This window comes from Strongylocentrotus purpuratus, unplaced genomic scaffold (assembly GCF_000002235.5).
Source record: "Strongylocentrotus purpuratus isolate Spur 01 unplaced genomic scaffold, Spur_5.0 spur5_scaffold_7, whole genome shotgun sequence".
NCBI classification, from domain to species: domain Eukaryota; kingdom Metazoa; phylum Echinodermata; class Echinoidea; order Camarodonta; family Strongylocentrotidae; genus Strongylocentrotus; species Strongylocentrotus purpuratus.
Genome location: NW_022145613.1, coordinates 37,742,850 through 37,759,489, shown reverse-complemented (window position 1 = coordinate 37,759,489; position 16,640 = coordinate 37,742,850). Strand labels below are relative to the sequence as shown.

At 37.8% G+C, this 16,640-nt stretch overlaps 1 protein-coding gene across 2 annotated transcripts; it reads right to left on the bottom strand.

Annotated features, from left to right (window-relative positions):
* Positions 1–262: 262 nt before the first annotated feature.
* Positions 263–14,805, bottom strand: LOC576062 (acyl-CoA dehydrogenase family member 11). Of its 2 annotated transcripts, none has more exons than XM_030974626.1 (19): positions 14,599–14,805; positions 13,397–13,496; positions 13,034–13,159; positions 12,383–12,544; positions 11,475–11,651; positions 10,602–10,728; positions 9,837–9,994; positions 8,466–8,572; positions 7,738–7,894; positions 6,774–6,842; positions 5,939–6,077; positions 5,085–5,192; positions 4,544–4,642; positions 4,169–4,235; positions 3,809–3,894; positions 3,387–3,455; positions 2,888–3,042; positions 1,250–1,366; positions 263–584 (listed from the first exon to the last, which is right to left on the bottom strand). In XM_030974626.1, exons 1-19 carry the CDS (start codon positions 14,724–14,726, stop codon positions 366–368), a joined length of 2,370 nt encoding a protein of 789 aa, XP_030830486.1. In that variant the 5' UTR covers positions 14,727–14,805; the 3' UTR covers positions 263–365. The 2 variants fall into 2 exon arrangements, with proteins under 2 accessions (XP_030830486.1, XP_030830485.1); XM_030974625.1 differs by lacking the exon at positions 8,466–8,572 and adding an exon at positions 8,632–8,738 and having other exon boundaries at positions 14,599–14,804.
* Between the last annotated feature and the right edge of the window lie 1,835 nt (positions 14,806–16,640).

Genomic DNA, 16,640 nt, shown 5'->3' with positions numbered 1-16,640 from the left:
GTTACCATGGTAATACCTGACTATGATAATATACTCAGTTAACAGCGCTATTCTTTAATTGGTCCTTCAATTCAATGAATAATAATGCTATTTACCATGGCAATGATTTATAATCTTTGGTAAGGCATTAATTTTCATCAGGTTAATCAGGTTAATCAGGTACAACATAAAGCCATCACTGATCAGTCATCCTGTTTGATACCAGAGCAGTGTTTCACAAAACCGTCCTAAGTACAAGTTCGACAGCAACTCATAAAAACCATATCAATTTAACACATGTTTCAGTGGGATGTCGGTGAACTTCTACTTCAGACAGTTTCATGAAATGATGTCCTGCTTTCTTTAGTAGCACCCATGCAACATAATCAAAGCATTGCCTTCTGGAATTGATCCTTGAGCTCCTGCTTGGCTACCGATGCGAGATGGACCTCATCAGGACCATCGGCAAGACGGAGAGACCGGGCCCCAGCATAGTACCTTGCGAGAGGGAAATCATCCGATACACCTCCACCACCATGGATCTGGATAGCTCGGTCTATAACCTGACACGCCATACGTGGTACAACGATCTTGATCATAGCAATCTGAAATAGATGTCAAGTATAGAATTGAGATGCTATTCCCTTGGATACTACCTAGTGTTATGATGCTCATAACCTTCATAGGCTTTTTGCTCACTGATTAATTCTTTGTAGATGGTCAAAGTAATAATAACAAATCATAATAACAACATTTATAATGCGCACATATCCACCCCAAGAGATGCTCAAGGCGCCTAATAAGGTAAATACATTAAACATAAGAAAGTACATGAGAACATACATAGAACGAAAACAAATTATTGAATACAAAGTTTTAGTGGAGGATAGATAAACAGACTGGCTACACTCGAACCAGGTGGAGTAAAAGGGTACCTGGTAGCGCTACTCCCAGATATATACTCTGCAGTAATGACAGTATCAGGAGAGGGGGCACAAGCAACCCATGCTCCCCTCTTTAGAATCCAGTTGGCAAACCTGAAGTGCACAAAGAAATAAATGTTGCCCCCATTTCAGATTTTCAACCTGAAAGACGCCAGCAAATTGTGACAACCATATTCATTTTTTGTTTTTTTTTGTTTTTGTTTTGTTTTGTTTTTTGTTTTTTTTTTGGGGGGGGGGCTGATTATCAGAACTGAGCCCCCTTCCCCTTTTTTGACAATCCTGGATCTCCCCCTGACATCAGAGTTATATCCATGTAATATACTTACCTCTTTTCTTGCTTTCTTGGAGCCATACTTGTCATGCATATGAGCTGCCTTCAGGACCAGTAGTCTAGCCATGTCTATCTCAATACGACTCTCTGCTACCTGGTGCTGTATCACTTGCTACACAGACAAAGCAAGCAAGCAGAAGAAAAGAAATTGAAAGTTATTTGTCTTGTCAGAAGTCTACCGCTATACAATTCTCATGAAATAGCTGTCCTATCCCATGATTCTGTGTGAAAATTATGTTCTATTCCCATAATCATATGCTTGGGAATATAACTTAGAAGGTACAAATTCTTCAGTGACTATTGTAAAACAACAACTTGTCAATACTTGCCATATACAATCTGTATATTCCCCAGGACAATGTTGTGGGATGAAGCTGCCGTTTGATTTTGCTTGTACTTAATGATATGTACCGCTGTCTATTTTAGAATTGTAGTACTTTGTTATTTTATGATGTAATTGCACACACATGCACAGCCCAATTGAGTTAAGTTTCTCTTTATAAGTGAACATGCCTTCCTATACTTGATTCTCTTCTAATTTTTTCTCCAATTTAATTTTTTTTCCTTTCCTATACCTATTATACAATATGTAATTTTCATAATAATATCTATAATGTTCTCTCAGTAACTGTGTTAACTTATTATGGGCGTTCCCAACTCAAGCTATGCTTTTCGGGTTTTCGTCTCCTTCCGTATCTGAATTATATACTGTACACTCTATGTTGAAATTATTGTTACATATATCATGTATATATACATTGTGTTTCATATTGTACTGTTGAGAAGGAAATAAATGTAAATAAATACAAAAAATACAAAAAATATATGTGACAAATAAATTGTTACAAACTGCACAAATTTGGTTGGATAATTCATGTTATATGCAGCATTCAACTCTTGATTCTGGACCTTTCATTCATCTTTTAAAGTTTCTGGTTTCTGGTAATGCATTGAAGAGTTAAATTTTGAAGTTTCCCTGACTGAAGTCACGGTCATGCTCAGGAATCCATTATCACATGTGCAATAATGAAAATAACCGCTAATCAGTCACACAAGTTGACAAAGCTACATCTTCAAAACCCACAGGTCTCTTAGCAAATCTTTAGCGATTGAAAGCCAAGAAATGTCTCATGAAATAGGCACATGGAGGTCTAGATCAGTCAATTTTAAAATGCCTTATCTTCCAAAATATAAAGCATTATATCTTTGATCAATGAAATCCTGTTCAGTGATTGGTCAACATAGCATCATGTGACCAAACATAACATTGCTATGATGTAAATGTGACGTCATAGTGCACTATACCATGGCACTACATCATGGATGACGTCATATATATGCGATCGATCAAGATCAATATGTTATCAGTCGCGGTCGCAGTACTGTCGTCTGCACTGCTCTCACTGCACTTTACACTACTTCAGTGACAGTAAACATTATTATTATCATTATCATCATTAAGGTTCAAAAAATATAAAACAAATATCTCATGCACTATTTCAAGCCGCTAGTGAAATCATGGATTCCTCGGCGACAGAAATAGTGCTCTTCCTGCCACCTTGATCCATAATTTCAACTAGAGCCTCTCAGTGCATGGAATATTTGTTTAATATTGCAGGTTGTACTATCTCACCATTTTGTTAAGTTTCCTCCCGAATGCTACCCTCTCGTCCGCCCTCTGACACATCAGCTCTAGCGACCTCTCTGCCATCCCCAGTAATCTCATGCAGTGATGGATCCTACCCGGTCCTAGTCTACCCTGGGCGATCTCAAATCCTCTTCCTTCACCTAGAGAGTGAGAGGAAAGAACATGGCAAAGGGTTATACAGAGCAACTATCTCACACAATGATACACTCTCTGAAGTCCTAAACTATTCAGCGTGATTCTATAATACATTTTCTGTTGAAGGTTGCTCAAAGTTAAAACCTGGGTTGCTCCTAGCTTAAACCCTAGAGCAATACAATACAGAATTGCAACCCTACCCATAGGCAGAGATAAATGATGTATAGAAAACAACATAGGCAAAGATACATACACAGATACATAATAGTTCAAAAATTACACAATGCAACAACAATAAATTGACAAATTAAAACAAAATTCCTGGAACAAAAGTTCATATCAATCTTACCTAGTATAATGTTGGATGCAGGCACTCTAACGCTGTCAAATCTCACTTCAAAATGCCCGTGTGGTGCATCTGAAAGCGAACAGGAAATTGGGTTTTGCAAGTAAATATTCTAAATGGTCTTCTATAAACATTGTAGAATCAGGCAGCAACTTTAAAAATGTTCATAATCATATTACATATGCACTTCAAAATACAATACACCAATGCATCATCCACCACTAGGTTCGTTTCCTAGTTATACTGAACTCCTGATGCCTAAAATCTATTAGATATATTTGTAATAAATGACAACGGGTCTAACAAAATAATGATTGTCACTTATCAACCATGCCAATCTAATGGGAGAGAGGCACAACAACACTGTTGTAACTGCATGGAATTAAAACACATCTGCATCACTTATCAACTTGCTAGTAGCTTACCTACGCTCCCAAACACTGATAGAGGGCGCACTTTAACAAAACCTGGTGCATCAGTTGGAATGATGATCATACTGTGTTGCTTATGTCTGTGAGATAATAAAACAATGACGGAAACCAACATACATCAAAGAGCATTTAACATGGATGCTGTCTATGCATATGCTCACCTAAATTTGCAAAACACAGAATAAGAGAAAACACAAGTGAGTAGTATACATTGCTTACATCTTTCAATTAAAGCTTATATTGCAGAACAATTATTATGGAATTGGTGAACTAAAACACATTTTCAGTCATAAAATCCATGACCATGGCTAACTATTAAACAGAAAGATAAAAATCACAATATTAACTACTCACGTGGAAGACTCCTTGTTTCCAGTCCTACCCATTACTATGGCAACGCCTAACCTTGGATCACCAGCACCTGAAAATCACAGAGACAGACTTAACTATGACGATCCGGCTATAATTACATTTTTATTTGAAATGGATCACATGCTATACTGCAACACAGTTTGGAGTGTACATACTGCATGGGTGACACATGTAGACTGTGGCAGTCCAATATCTGTTCCATTATTCAACAAAAAAATGAAAAGAGTTTAAAAATAGATTGCTCTTTAACTTAATGCATTACTGGGACTTCTTATATATCTTATTATGAAAGTGCATATGTCTCTGTTATCTTTAGAATCTACTTCCCATCCTCCATTTTCTATGAGTGGGACTTACCACTGCTCCACCACTTCTTGCCATTGATGACATACTCATCTCCCTCCCTGGTGAAGGTACACTGCATGTTAGTAGCATCACTAGAAGCAACATCAGGTTCTACCAGAAAAAGATAAACAAATGGAGGAAACAGGATCATCCTTTCATATGATTCTGAAGTAAAATGTGAAATAACACAAACAAATGATGTAGATCAGTATGTTTTAACAGTGCAGGAGAAATGCAACAAAGAAAATAGGCATAGCTGTACATTCCTTTATATAGTAAATTCCTAGCAAATAGGGTAAATAGGGAAAACAAAACACCAGGTATTACTGTTGAAAACACATGAAAATGTTATACACAAGGTCATTTTTGTGTGTGACATATTCATGTACCCATCGTATATGACATTAGTTCAGTCCAAATATGAGCACCCAGATAATCTCAGGTAAACCTGTATAGAGCTGGTTCGCTATAACCAAAATGTCTAAATACTTGGAGGTTTCTACTTTGGATTACATTTTATCCCTAAATTTAGGTAACTAATGTTGCTATTTACCGGTCATACAGTAGCAGGATCTGATGCGACCCTCTAGCAAAGGACGGAGCCACTTCTCCTTCTGTTCTGGAGTGCCATACAGGTGCAGTACCTCCATGTTACCGGTATCTAAAGAGGAAAAGTACGATTCATGGACAATAAAATTGGGGTTGCAACAATGATTCATAAAGTATTAACAACAACATTATTCATCCTGATTAATCCGGATTCAAATAGCACTTAATATGAAATAAGTGCTATACAGAATACATGTATCATTATCCTGATGACAATATATCTCTTCACTTCCTACATTACATTCCTATGATATGATCACCATCAGGACAAATATCAGTTACGGTCACCATGGCTTTGTACTCTCCAGGGTATGGGGTGGCAGGCTTTCTCGCACACAATGTATCCACATTCTCCACTCCCTGGAGAGCATTCCAGCCAGGCATCATTTTTACAAGCGCACACTTGCTCATCTAACCACATTAACTTTCGCATCCTGATGACAATATATCTCTTCACTTCCTACATAATATTCCTATGATATGATCAACTTCAGGACAAATATCAGTAACAGACACCATGGCTTTGTACTCTCCTGGGTATGGGGTGGCAGATGTAGATTAATGTTTTCCCAAATGGCTACCATGCAGGGACTCAAATCTGAGACCTTCTCGTCTATAGAAACATCTACTAAAACACCTCTACTGCCCCTTTATCCATCTGGATCACAAGGGGTGCTCAAGGCTTGCCCAATTTATTGCAAAATGAGTACTAAATATCTACTACCATTTCACAGTGAAACTTAATTAAGTGGTTCTTGCAAGATGAAACCAGTTCCATCTGGTATAAAGCACACAAACCTGGAGCAGCACAGTTGAATGGTTCTGATCCTAATGGAGAGCGTCCCATCTGTTCTGCCATGTATGCATACTCTAACTGGGTTAAACCGGATTCAGATGGTAGGAACAGGTTCCATAATCCTGCTGCTTTAGCCTTTGCCTGTATGAGTGTTTTAAAGTGATTGAAATAGATGAATATTGCAATAGGTTGATATAATTGGAGGAGGTGCGATTGCTCATTAGTAGAGCAGTGGTCTTGTAACCGGGAGGTCCCAGGATCGAAACCAAGTCAATGTGCTTGCTCCCTTTGGTAAGGCATTAATACTCATTACCAAGTCCCTCTGAGAGAACTTATAACTGTTGGTCCCCTAGTTGCTTCCTTACGAGCCTACACATTTTTTCTTAGCAGTCAAGTAAAATCATCATCATCAAAATTATTGAAGAGTGAGGAAAATTTGCTTTCGGATAATTAAATGGATCATAAAAGAGTCTTGAGCAAATAAGCACATCACGGCTCAATCTTGCTCAATCCATACTTTGGTCACAAACAGGCATGTTAAAGAGGGGACAATCGGTCACATCCCCAGCCCCAGAGGCAAAAGATAATCATGAAAAACATGCATTTTCAGGCTTGAGGAGGCAGCCCCCCCCCCCCCCATCCCCCACCCTTTGGAGACTGCAATCGAAAAAGAAGTCTCAGGAAAGACAATTACCTAATCCAAATGTCACCCTACACGTGATCAAATCCTCCACCATTGCTACAGAATAAATGTTGGAATAGCAAATTTCCTCACCACTTTACATTAGCATGTGGTGGATAATTGGCAAAGCATGGACTACTACGACAGAGACTCACCTTAAGTTCTTCCATGACAGGTGGTATGGTCCATGGATCCTTAGCAGTTCTGACATGATTCTCATACACCTGAATAAAAACAGAATAAAAAATAATCAATTAGTTAAAATGATTTACTGTCATTTCCTATTGGTCATACTTCTTCCATCACAATTTATCTCAAGATCTGAAGAGACAAACATTGTGATGTTCTTTTATACATTGCTAGGTAATGTTTGTGTCATCAAATTTGTAATCTATCAAATTGTATCATGGCTGTTGAACATTCATACATCATACACATACAACCATAGCATACATGCAAGTTTTATTCTAACTTAAAATCCAATCAGCCATTACATCATTAACCACTGTTAAAAATTTAAAAAAACAGGCATGGCAAAAAATATTAGGTGCTGTAAAGAAATAGAAAAGAAGCAATGTTGTGGGGGGGGGGTAAAGAAATATAAGCAGCAATGTTCCAGCTCTTAGATGTGTGGTACAAGATAAAGAAATGCCAAGCATGTTGCATTTTTCTGCAGAGGTTTTTCTGAAGCAGTTTACCGCCTCATGCCAATGAACCCAAACAAACCATGAGGTAATGCCCAATAGTATACAAAATATAAATTCTTGGAGTTACTGACTTTATTATTATCACAAACAAAGACACTTTTCATCCATGTAATGATAATAATAATAATTAAAGGCATTTCTATAGCGCCGTCTATCCAGAAATTCTATTCCGAGCGCATTATTTATTACCCCGGCTTTAGCCTAGCTGCCATTACAGCGATCTAGCATTTCAAGGAATTAAATCCTGCCAAGTACCCATTTACCTCACCTGGGTCGAGTGTGGCAAATGAAGATTAATACCTTGCCAAAGGACATTAGTGCCGTATCGGGGATCGAACCTAGACCTTTGAATTGCAAGTCAAGTGCTTTAACCACTCGACTATGACACTTCTATGTAAATATCTGGACTCACTGCTTCTGCTGGGATGATCTCCTTCTTGACAAAGTCCTTGACCTTCTGTAGCAGGTCCCTCCCTCTCCCTGATAACGGCTCCATGGCTAGGGCAGGGCTGATGTCTTCACTCAAAGAAATCCTTGAAATCCCTGATCCCTTGGGTGGTGACACGGATCTGAAGTGGAAAATGTGAAATAAGATTAATTTGCCTCCAAGACAAAGAGAAAGATACATTCAGAAGCAGTCAGAGAGTAAGACAGACAGACAGACATACAGACAGACACAAGGGCAGTCAAGCTAACAGTCAAGTAGATAGGAAGGCTGACAATGACATGGAATTGTGACACAATATCGTTGTCATCTTCTTAAGACATGCAAGGTAGAGAATTTTCCTTTATCTGAATCAGAGCTTTTAAATTCATTTCAAGCACGGTATCATCCCCCAATTGAAAAGAGAAACATATATTTGGCAATGTCAAATGGGTAAGAAAAATAGAATTCCTTGGGGTAGAACTCTATAAGTCAAAGAAAACAACATTTCCATTTAATTCAAGACATTATCTGACACTGAAGATTACCTAAAAGAAGACCAGAATGAACAATATTTTGGATGTCATGTTGTTTATTTTCTACATGTTTGGCAAAATGTATGCACGATTGAGATAATTAGATCTTTTAAAACTCACTTAAAAAGAAGTTGCAAAGTAGATCAAAAATTGCAAAATATGTAGTGGAAATAAACTAACCCTTTAGCTATAAGGAGACTAGCATCAGAAAGTTGCTTTGCTACAGCTCCTCTCGCTTCAGCTGTTTCAGAGCTAGCATTACCTAGCTTTGACCTTGCATACACACCCTAGTAGTACAGCAAAGAAAGAAAACAAAACCTGATCAAATAATCAAACGTGAACTAACCCTTTTGCAATTTGAAGACCAGAATCAGAGCAAAGTATTGCTACATGTCCTGCAGCTTCAGCTGACTCAGAACTGGCGTTTCCTAGCTTTGATCTGGCATAGACACCCTAGTAATACAGATAATAGGAGAGCAGCAATGTAAACAGTGTCTCAATATGAGGGGCAAAGTCCATGTGGGTATGGGATGTGTTCACATATTTCTCACTAACAGGTGCCGAGGAGGAAGAAGAAGTGGAGGGAGGCAGTGTCATCATGGTGTGAAAGTCAGAAACCCCTCATAAGGGGGAAAATGTTGACTTTAATCAATGATGAGGTTAAATTTGAAAGACACTCAAAGATATAAATCAAAGGAAACAGTACAATGCAAAAATTATCAAGGTTTTTGTTTGAAGAAAAAAATCTGAATGAACAAGTGGGTTATTTGACTGTACTAAAAAGAACTAGTAGTCTGGAACACAGAGCAAACATTCTGTTGTTTGCCCAGGGTAAAGTTCATGATAGATGCAATCACACAAACACAATCAATAAACCATTTCAGGTCTATCCAGGTCAGCTAGAGCATCATACAGTATGTGTGTGAAAGTTCATGATAGATGCATTCACATGAAAACAATCAATACCAATTCAGGTCTGTCCAGGTCAGCTAGAGCATCATCCAGTATGTGTGTGAAAGTTCATGATAGATGCATTCACACAAACACAATCAATACCATTTCAGGTCTTTCCAGGTCAGCTAGAGCGTCATCCAGTACGTATGTGAAAGTTCATGATAGATGCATTCACACAAACACAATCAATACCATTTCATGTCTGTCCAGGTCAGCTGGAGCATCATCCAGTATATGTGTGAAAGTTCATGATAGATGCATTCACACTCACACATAAATGCAGTGAATAACATCCTGGTCTGTCCATGACAGTAGATACTGTCCATGTTTTATGGTATGTATGTAAGAGTTCATGGTCAAGTGTGAATAAACCCTAAATGATATGAAATGCAGATCAAGATTATCAAAAGTGTGTTTAACATAAACAAATTAAATCTATATGGGCAGTCAACCTATGGTTCTGGCAACACAATAGTTTAACCTGCAATTCAAGTCATATTCACATAATTATTATACCATAAAATAGAACTGCCAGATGGACCTTTCAGAGGAATTTCATACCTCAATAAGTTACTTCACTCTCATATTTGAACTCACTTCACAGATAGATGCTGCCCTGAAATAAGCCAGTGCCAGATAAAATTGCCAGTCCTGGATAGGGTAAGGCACCCCCGTATGGGCACAGTAGACCTTCATGTAATCCTCCCTCTTTGGTATCCCTGGTACAGCACTAAACTGAGTATCACCACCACCAGCTGGTAAAAACAAATCACACATAAAATAAAGTTTTCACAATTGCAATCTATTTAATGCAGTCTAAATCCTAATATATCAATGTATTTGGTTTCTGTACTTACAGTTTTTGTTACATTTTTGTTATTTCTATCTGTTATAATTTTGTACAGTACTTTTATTTTGTTGAATTTCCTTGTACGTTTACTACATTGCTGTGTTTATTGGTTGTTTTGTATGTCTTATTGACATTTTTATCAAATTGTGGAAATAATCAATTGAATTGAATCAAATGTCATAAGTTTGTCACCTGTTGAAGCTAACTTGTTACATTTCTGGGTTTTACATACTCTTAAGACAAATAAAAAAAATCTTTGAAACAACTGATACAACAATAAAGACTCTTGTCCAATAATGGAAGGAAAAAACAATGAGATGCATAGTCAACTTTTTTCACTAAAAAAATATGCCAGTCTGAGGTTTTGATCTATAGTGAGATAAGTGAGCATAACACATACAATGTATGTTCAAAAAAACATTCCTTTGAAACGTGAGGCACTGGCAACTAAGAACTCATATCATCAATCATTAACGGTTTTAAAAGATATTTTTGTTGGAAACTGGACATACCTATTGGATTGCCCGCTCCGCTGTTCATGTTCTCAGGCCAGTAGTATGCAGCACAGTTATAAGCCAGATCAGTCAATGGATCACCCAGGGTTGACAGCTCCCAGTCAAGCACTGCAATTATTACAGGCTACAGGATGAAGAAGTGTTACATGGAAAAGGAAAAGAAAGTTTATCTGTTGGGTGATTTTTTTTTTTAGGAAAGCATCTCCTTGACATCAACTGTTTCAAGCCATTCCTAACAATATGCATTATCTCTACACATGAAAAAATGGTAGAAAGCACAATCACCTTTTTCTACTATACATGTAAGGAGTTTCTAGGATAATGCAATTGCATGTAAATGAATGTCAAGCTTTTTTTTAATGTTATATGTCAATGACAAAGATTTCCTAATCTCTTGGTCTTCAAGCATACATGTAAGATATTTCTGATAATCGTTGTCTTTCCTGTAAGAGCAAGAATGATAGAAAGAAGAAATGGTTCAAACTAAAAATATTTTTGATGATTTCACAGTTGTGTAGGAGTGCATTTCTATATCAAACCATAGCTTAGGAATAAACCACATGGATGCAGGCACTTCTTATCCCGACTTAAAATGAAATTCCATAGCCACAAATCTTAATTCCCTTACTCTATCTTTCTAACATCTTGGTTCTGAGAAAAAAAACTTTGACTATGCCTACTGAAGAAAACCTAAACCCCAATTAATTACCTTTCATGTGAATGGCAATCCTCTCCTTATCTGACTTTCCATTAACTACCAAAAACACAAATAGAAACTCTTATGGCTCTTTTGAACATTGTTGGCCTGGGACAGCAACTTGACTTTACTGACTATGCCTACTGAAGATAACATGAACCCTGATTAATTACCTTTGTAGGATGAAAGATCATATTCTCTAGTCTGTAGTCTCCATGTACAATGCTGGTCCTCTCTGTGTTCTTGGGAATGTTGTTAGGCAGCCATTCAAACAGCTCTGTAGCAGATGGAACCTCTGGTAAAGAGGCTATCTTCATTGCACCCTGGAACTGTTTTGTCCAAGTGTTTACCTGAAAGAAGATCGTAATATAGCCACTAGCAACTACTGTTCATGATACTGAACTTCACAACCCAAGAACCAATTCTGGAATTTAAGAAGACAAAACAAGCTTTTCTTTGTCCTATTAAATACATTGTACTGATACAATATAAATATTTAGGCAGTACTTAGTTTAGGAATAAACTAGATTTCTCATATATCATAGAGTGAGAACCTCCAGTAGTGTTACACCAGGGCCCTGTAACATAAACAAATTATGATTAATTGTATCTCCCCAAAATTAATCTCCTTCAATCAATCCTAAATTTACAATAAGGCCTACAAAAAAAAGATGTTGTACTGCCCTTGGCGACCAACCCAAAAATCTTGAAATCTACAGTCAGCTTTTTAAAAAAAGTTTGTTTTTCTTTACTGTTTTTTAAGAGAAAAAAAATATTAAAGCATTCAAAACTAAGAACTAGCAGCCCAAAAAGGGAGAAGAAAAAAAAGAAAAAAAAAAGAAAAAAAAAAGATTTCTGACCGACCGACCCATGTTTGGCACCTATAGGGCAATACAACATCTTTTTTCTTAGGCCTAATCAGTAACCTGCGATACATTTAAGTTACAGATCTAGATACCGGTACAGTGCATGGTAGGATACATAGCAAGATTAGAAATACCCGGTATTTTCACAATTGATTGTAAAATAGATTTAATGTTATATGTCTCAAGATTCAAGTTTGAGTATGTAAGACACTCACCTGCCTCCTGCAGAATCCTCCCTCCTTCCCGTAGCCTTGGAGACCAAACTTCTTGAAGTCCAGACTATGGAGATGGGCCAAGGTGTTGATCATAGCAAAGTAAATATCTTTCCTCTCAGCAGGAGAAAGTTCAGGCAAGGCTATGTCTCGGAAGATACGACCCTATAATAGTAATTGAAATGAAACAGCCAAGGACATTTGTAGATAAGGGAAAGAATAAGAAAACACTGTATGTTTGGAGCCAGAAGGCGCTAGCTCATATACAGTTACCTTATTTAATGCCCTTCTGACTCCAAACAGATAATAGGTCATCTACATCCCTGGCTTAATCTTCAAATTGTCTGGGACCTACTTGTAGCTGCTTGATGAAGATCTAAAATAGAGTTCAATGGAATGTTCTGAACTTGCTAGAGGTTAAAGGGCATGTTCCTTGGAAAATTATGTGCTGCACAGTTTAAAACGAAAAATAATATATTCATCATTTTTCATGATTTATGGTTCAAATATGATTGTGATTCCCTAAATTCCTACCCCTGTCCACTAAAAAAATTCAAAGTATCCCTGGAAACATCCCTGAAGTTGATTTATCCTGAGATTTCTCTGACAATGATGTAATTATGTATAAAGATGAAAATGTAGCTTCATACTCACTCTAACATGTTCCATGACATAAAACTCTGTCCCAATTACTGATGCATCTTTACAATGAGCTACTGGCTTGGGTACTGGGAAACCTGCACTGTATAGGGCTTTCTGAATCCGATACTCTCTACCAACCTGAAATCAGAATTACATCATACACAATAGCATGTGACAATTAATTACAAATTAATCACGGTATTTTGTAGGATAACTAAAGCATGTTTATGATTTATCTAACAAATTTGAATAAGGTACATTTGGGAGTGATTAACTTTGAATTTTAGATAAGATCTCATTATTTTTCTATCCCTATCCCCCACCCTCCCCCCCCCTTTCCTAATCAATAAATAAGGTGACTGAAATTATTCATACCTGATGAGCTCCTCTGAGAAGCTGTCCAGGTGGCTTCTTCCTCATCACTAACTCTCTCCCATCTTTCTTCAGATAAAAGGTCGGGTTAGACTGACCAGACCTGTGGGTTTGATGAATTGAATGAATCTTGGAAAAATGATTTGCTTTAACATTTTAATACACTTTTAACGATTCCAAAACATAGATATAGATCTATGAAGATTTGTAATACAAAATTAATAGACCCCTCCCCCCCCCCACCCACACACACACACACACACACAAAGCAGGCAGGGCCGGGTTTAGACCGAATTTTCCGTCTCTTTCGTTCGTTAGCCTCTTATTGGGGTAGGGTCGGCTCTCTCTTTAGAGACGGAAGCCGTTTATACACATGTCCTTGCTAACGCCACGGCCAGTCCTGGTCGTAGCGTTTTGCCCCCAAAATCCCCCAAAATGTCATTTTACCTCGAGCATGTTATATTGTAAATTAGGCCTAGGCTATAATAAATCAGTTCCACTTACCAACTTGACTGAAATAATCAGTTTAATAGTCCCTTTTTAGGAAATTATGGGTCAAAATCGGAATCCATGTTGAAAAAGATTTTCAAAATGGATTTCGATTTTGACCCATAATTTCCTAAAAAGGGACTATTAAACTGATTATTTCAGTCAAGTTGGTAAGTGGAACTGATTTATTATAGCCTAGGCCTAATTTACAATATAACATGCTCGAGGTAAAATGACATTTTGGGGGATTTTGGGGGCAAAACGCTACGACCAGGACTGGCCGTGGCGTTAGCAAGGACATGTGTATAAACGGCTTCCGTCTCTAAAGAGAGAGCCGGCCGACCCTACCCCAATAAGAGGCTAACGAACGAAAGAGACGGAAAATTCGGTCTAGGCCGGGTTTAGTCACATCTGCAACGGCAATGTGGCAGACACGATCACCAGCACACAGAATCGCACAATGACACGGCCGTTTTGAACCAGGGGAACGTTTCATGAAAGTTCACCGACATCCCTTTGAAATATTCAATGGGAGGTCGGCCGTGTCGTGAAACGATGCCCAGGCTTCACGACGCGACGGTATATACCCACAAAATCTCGGCGTGTGTACATGTCATGCACAGCTACCGGTTCGGCCAGCGCCAGCGGCTGTAGCTGCAGGGCGCCAGAGCAGAGTGCACCAGCAGCCGCAAGATCAAACAGAGGCTGGGTCTTACTTATATTGTAGGACTTCAAGCTTTGAAGGTCCTTGAGGAAAGCCTTCGACGTTCTCCTTAAGATACACATGCAGGTGATCCTCATCAAATCGGTGCTGTTTTCGAACGTTACTCGCGTCCATGGCCATATTTGTCGTCAACTTTTTGGATAAAAGTGGGCGGTGCAGAGATCAGCTGGAAAACGTGCAGCCTGAAAATACGCAGCATTTACATTATACGGTGTCTTCAAAAGAACAGATGAAAAAAATCAACACCTTAGAGTTTCATATCCGATTGACGAATGGATAAAACTAATTGAGATAAATATTAGACGAAATGCAATGAAATGGACAATGCTTTGATGGGATATACGTTTAATATGCAGGAAAATATAGATTACTTGATATTTGATGAGGTAATCCCTGAAGCAGCTTTTAGATTTATATCGACTAATGTCCATGCAAAACAATGGATATCAAAGCAATGGCAAACAAATTTCAGCCCTGATCTCAGGTACTTTTTATGGTTATTCAAGATTTAAAAAACAAAGGAACTAATATTTCTCATTGACGGGATCTAGAGTGCAAAGCGTGTTGTAAATGTTTACACTTAAAATACTGTTAAATATGAGGACATTCAATACTGTGTAGAAAACAGAAAAATAAATAATGTACCTGCTACCTCGATTACATTTACCATTTCTACTACCTCTACTACCTGCTACTTCTTGAACTTTGACTGCCTGTACTACCTACTACTACTAGGCCTAACAATAAAAATGAATGTTGTATTGCCCTTTGCGACCGACCCAACATTTTTGAAATCGACGGTCAGTTTTTTTTCTAATTTTTTTTTTAACCGTTGTTTAGATGAAAAAAATGTATTAAAGCATTCAAAACTGAGGAATATCAGCCCAAAGAGGGAGTTTAAAAAAAAAAAGATATCCGACCGACCGACCCATGTTTTGGCACCTAAAGGTCAATACAACATCTTTTTTTAGGCCCTATCTCCACTTCTAGCTCTATTAATTCTACTACCTCCATCACCCATTCCTTCTACCTCTGCTACCCTACTATGTCCACTACATTCTCTCTCTCTCTCTCCCTCTCTCTCTCTCTCTCTCTCTCTCTCTCTTCTGTCTGCCTGGAAAGAAGTTTGAGCTCAATTTTTTTTTTAAGGTATTTTAAATTTCATTCCTATTAATTTCCTAGGTAAAAGACAAGGTGTACAATTGATGCTCAGACAGCATTACATAGCCCATCTGCTGAGAGCCAGGGAGGGGGGGGGGGAGGGGCAGGGGGTCACTCATATTCTTTAAAGGCACACTGTCCTACTTGTAGCTACTTGCTACCTCTATATAGAAAACTTCCCCAATCGGTGCCTGTTGGTACCCAATAATCCTCTTTTTCTTATGTTGAATGAGAGCTGAGTTAATGAGATAGCCACCTGTCACAGTGACCTCGATGGCTCACTGGGCGGTCTAATCCCTTCTGGCTGAAGTAGTAAAGTCTACCTTTAACATTAGAGTGAATTTTCAAGCTTGTAGCAGACATAGGGAAAGTTGTCATTAAAATCATATTAAAACAAATTGTTATGCCATTATCAGATGTAAATGTTACTGTTTTGTTTGGAAGTGAAAACATGATGAAAGCGGGTTTTACATTGTACATACACATTCAGACTTTGTATTAAATCTTTAATTATCAAAATCATATCCTATCATATTTATGCAATGAAAAATGATGGAAACCATTTTGAACTGTTATAAAAAAAAATGATAATGATCATCATCTCGGCTGATTCTGTAACATCCATTACAGGTATGAAGCATATCAATGTTAATGGTAAGGGAAAGAAATACATGAGAGACAGAGAGTTGTGGTTTTAATGTGTTTTAATTAATTTCCAATTAAACAACATATGCTACAACAAAAATAGCATATAAGATGGATAAAAATCCGAAGTTGATCCTGTTTAGCTGTGTCCACTCCTTATATATTAACCACATCCTGTGTACCTTGTGAACAAGATGAAATTGCAAAATACCTATGTACCTCCCACCA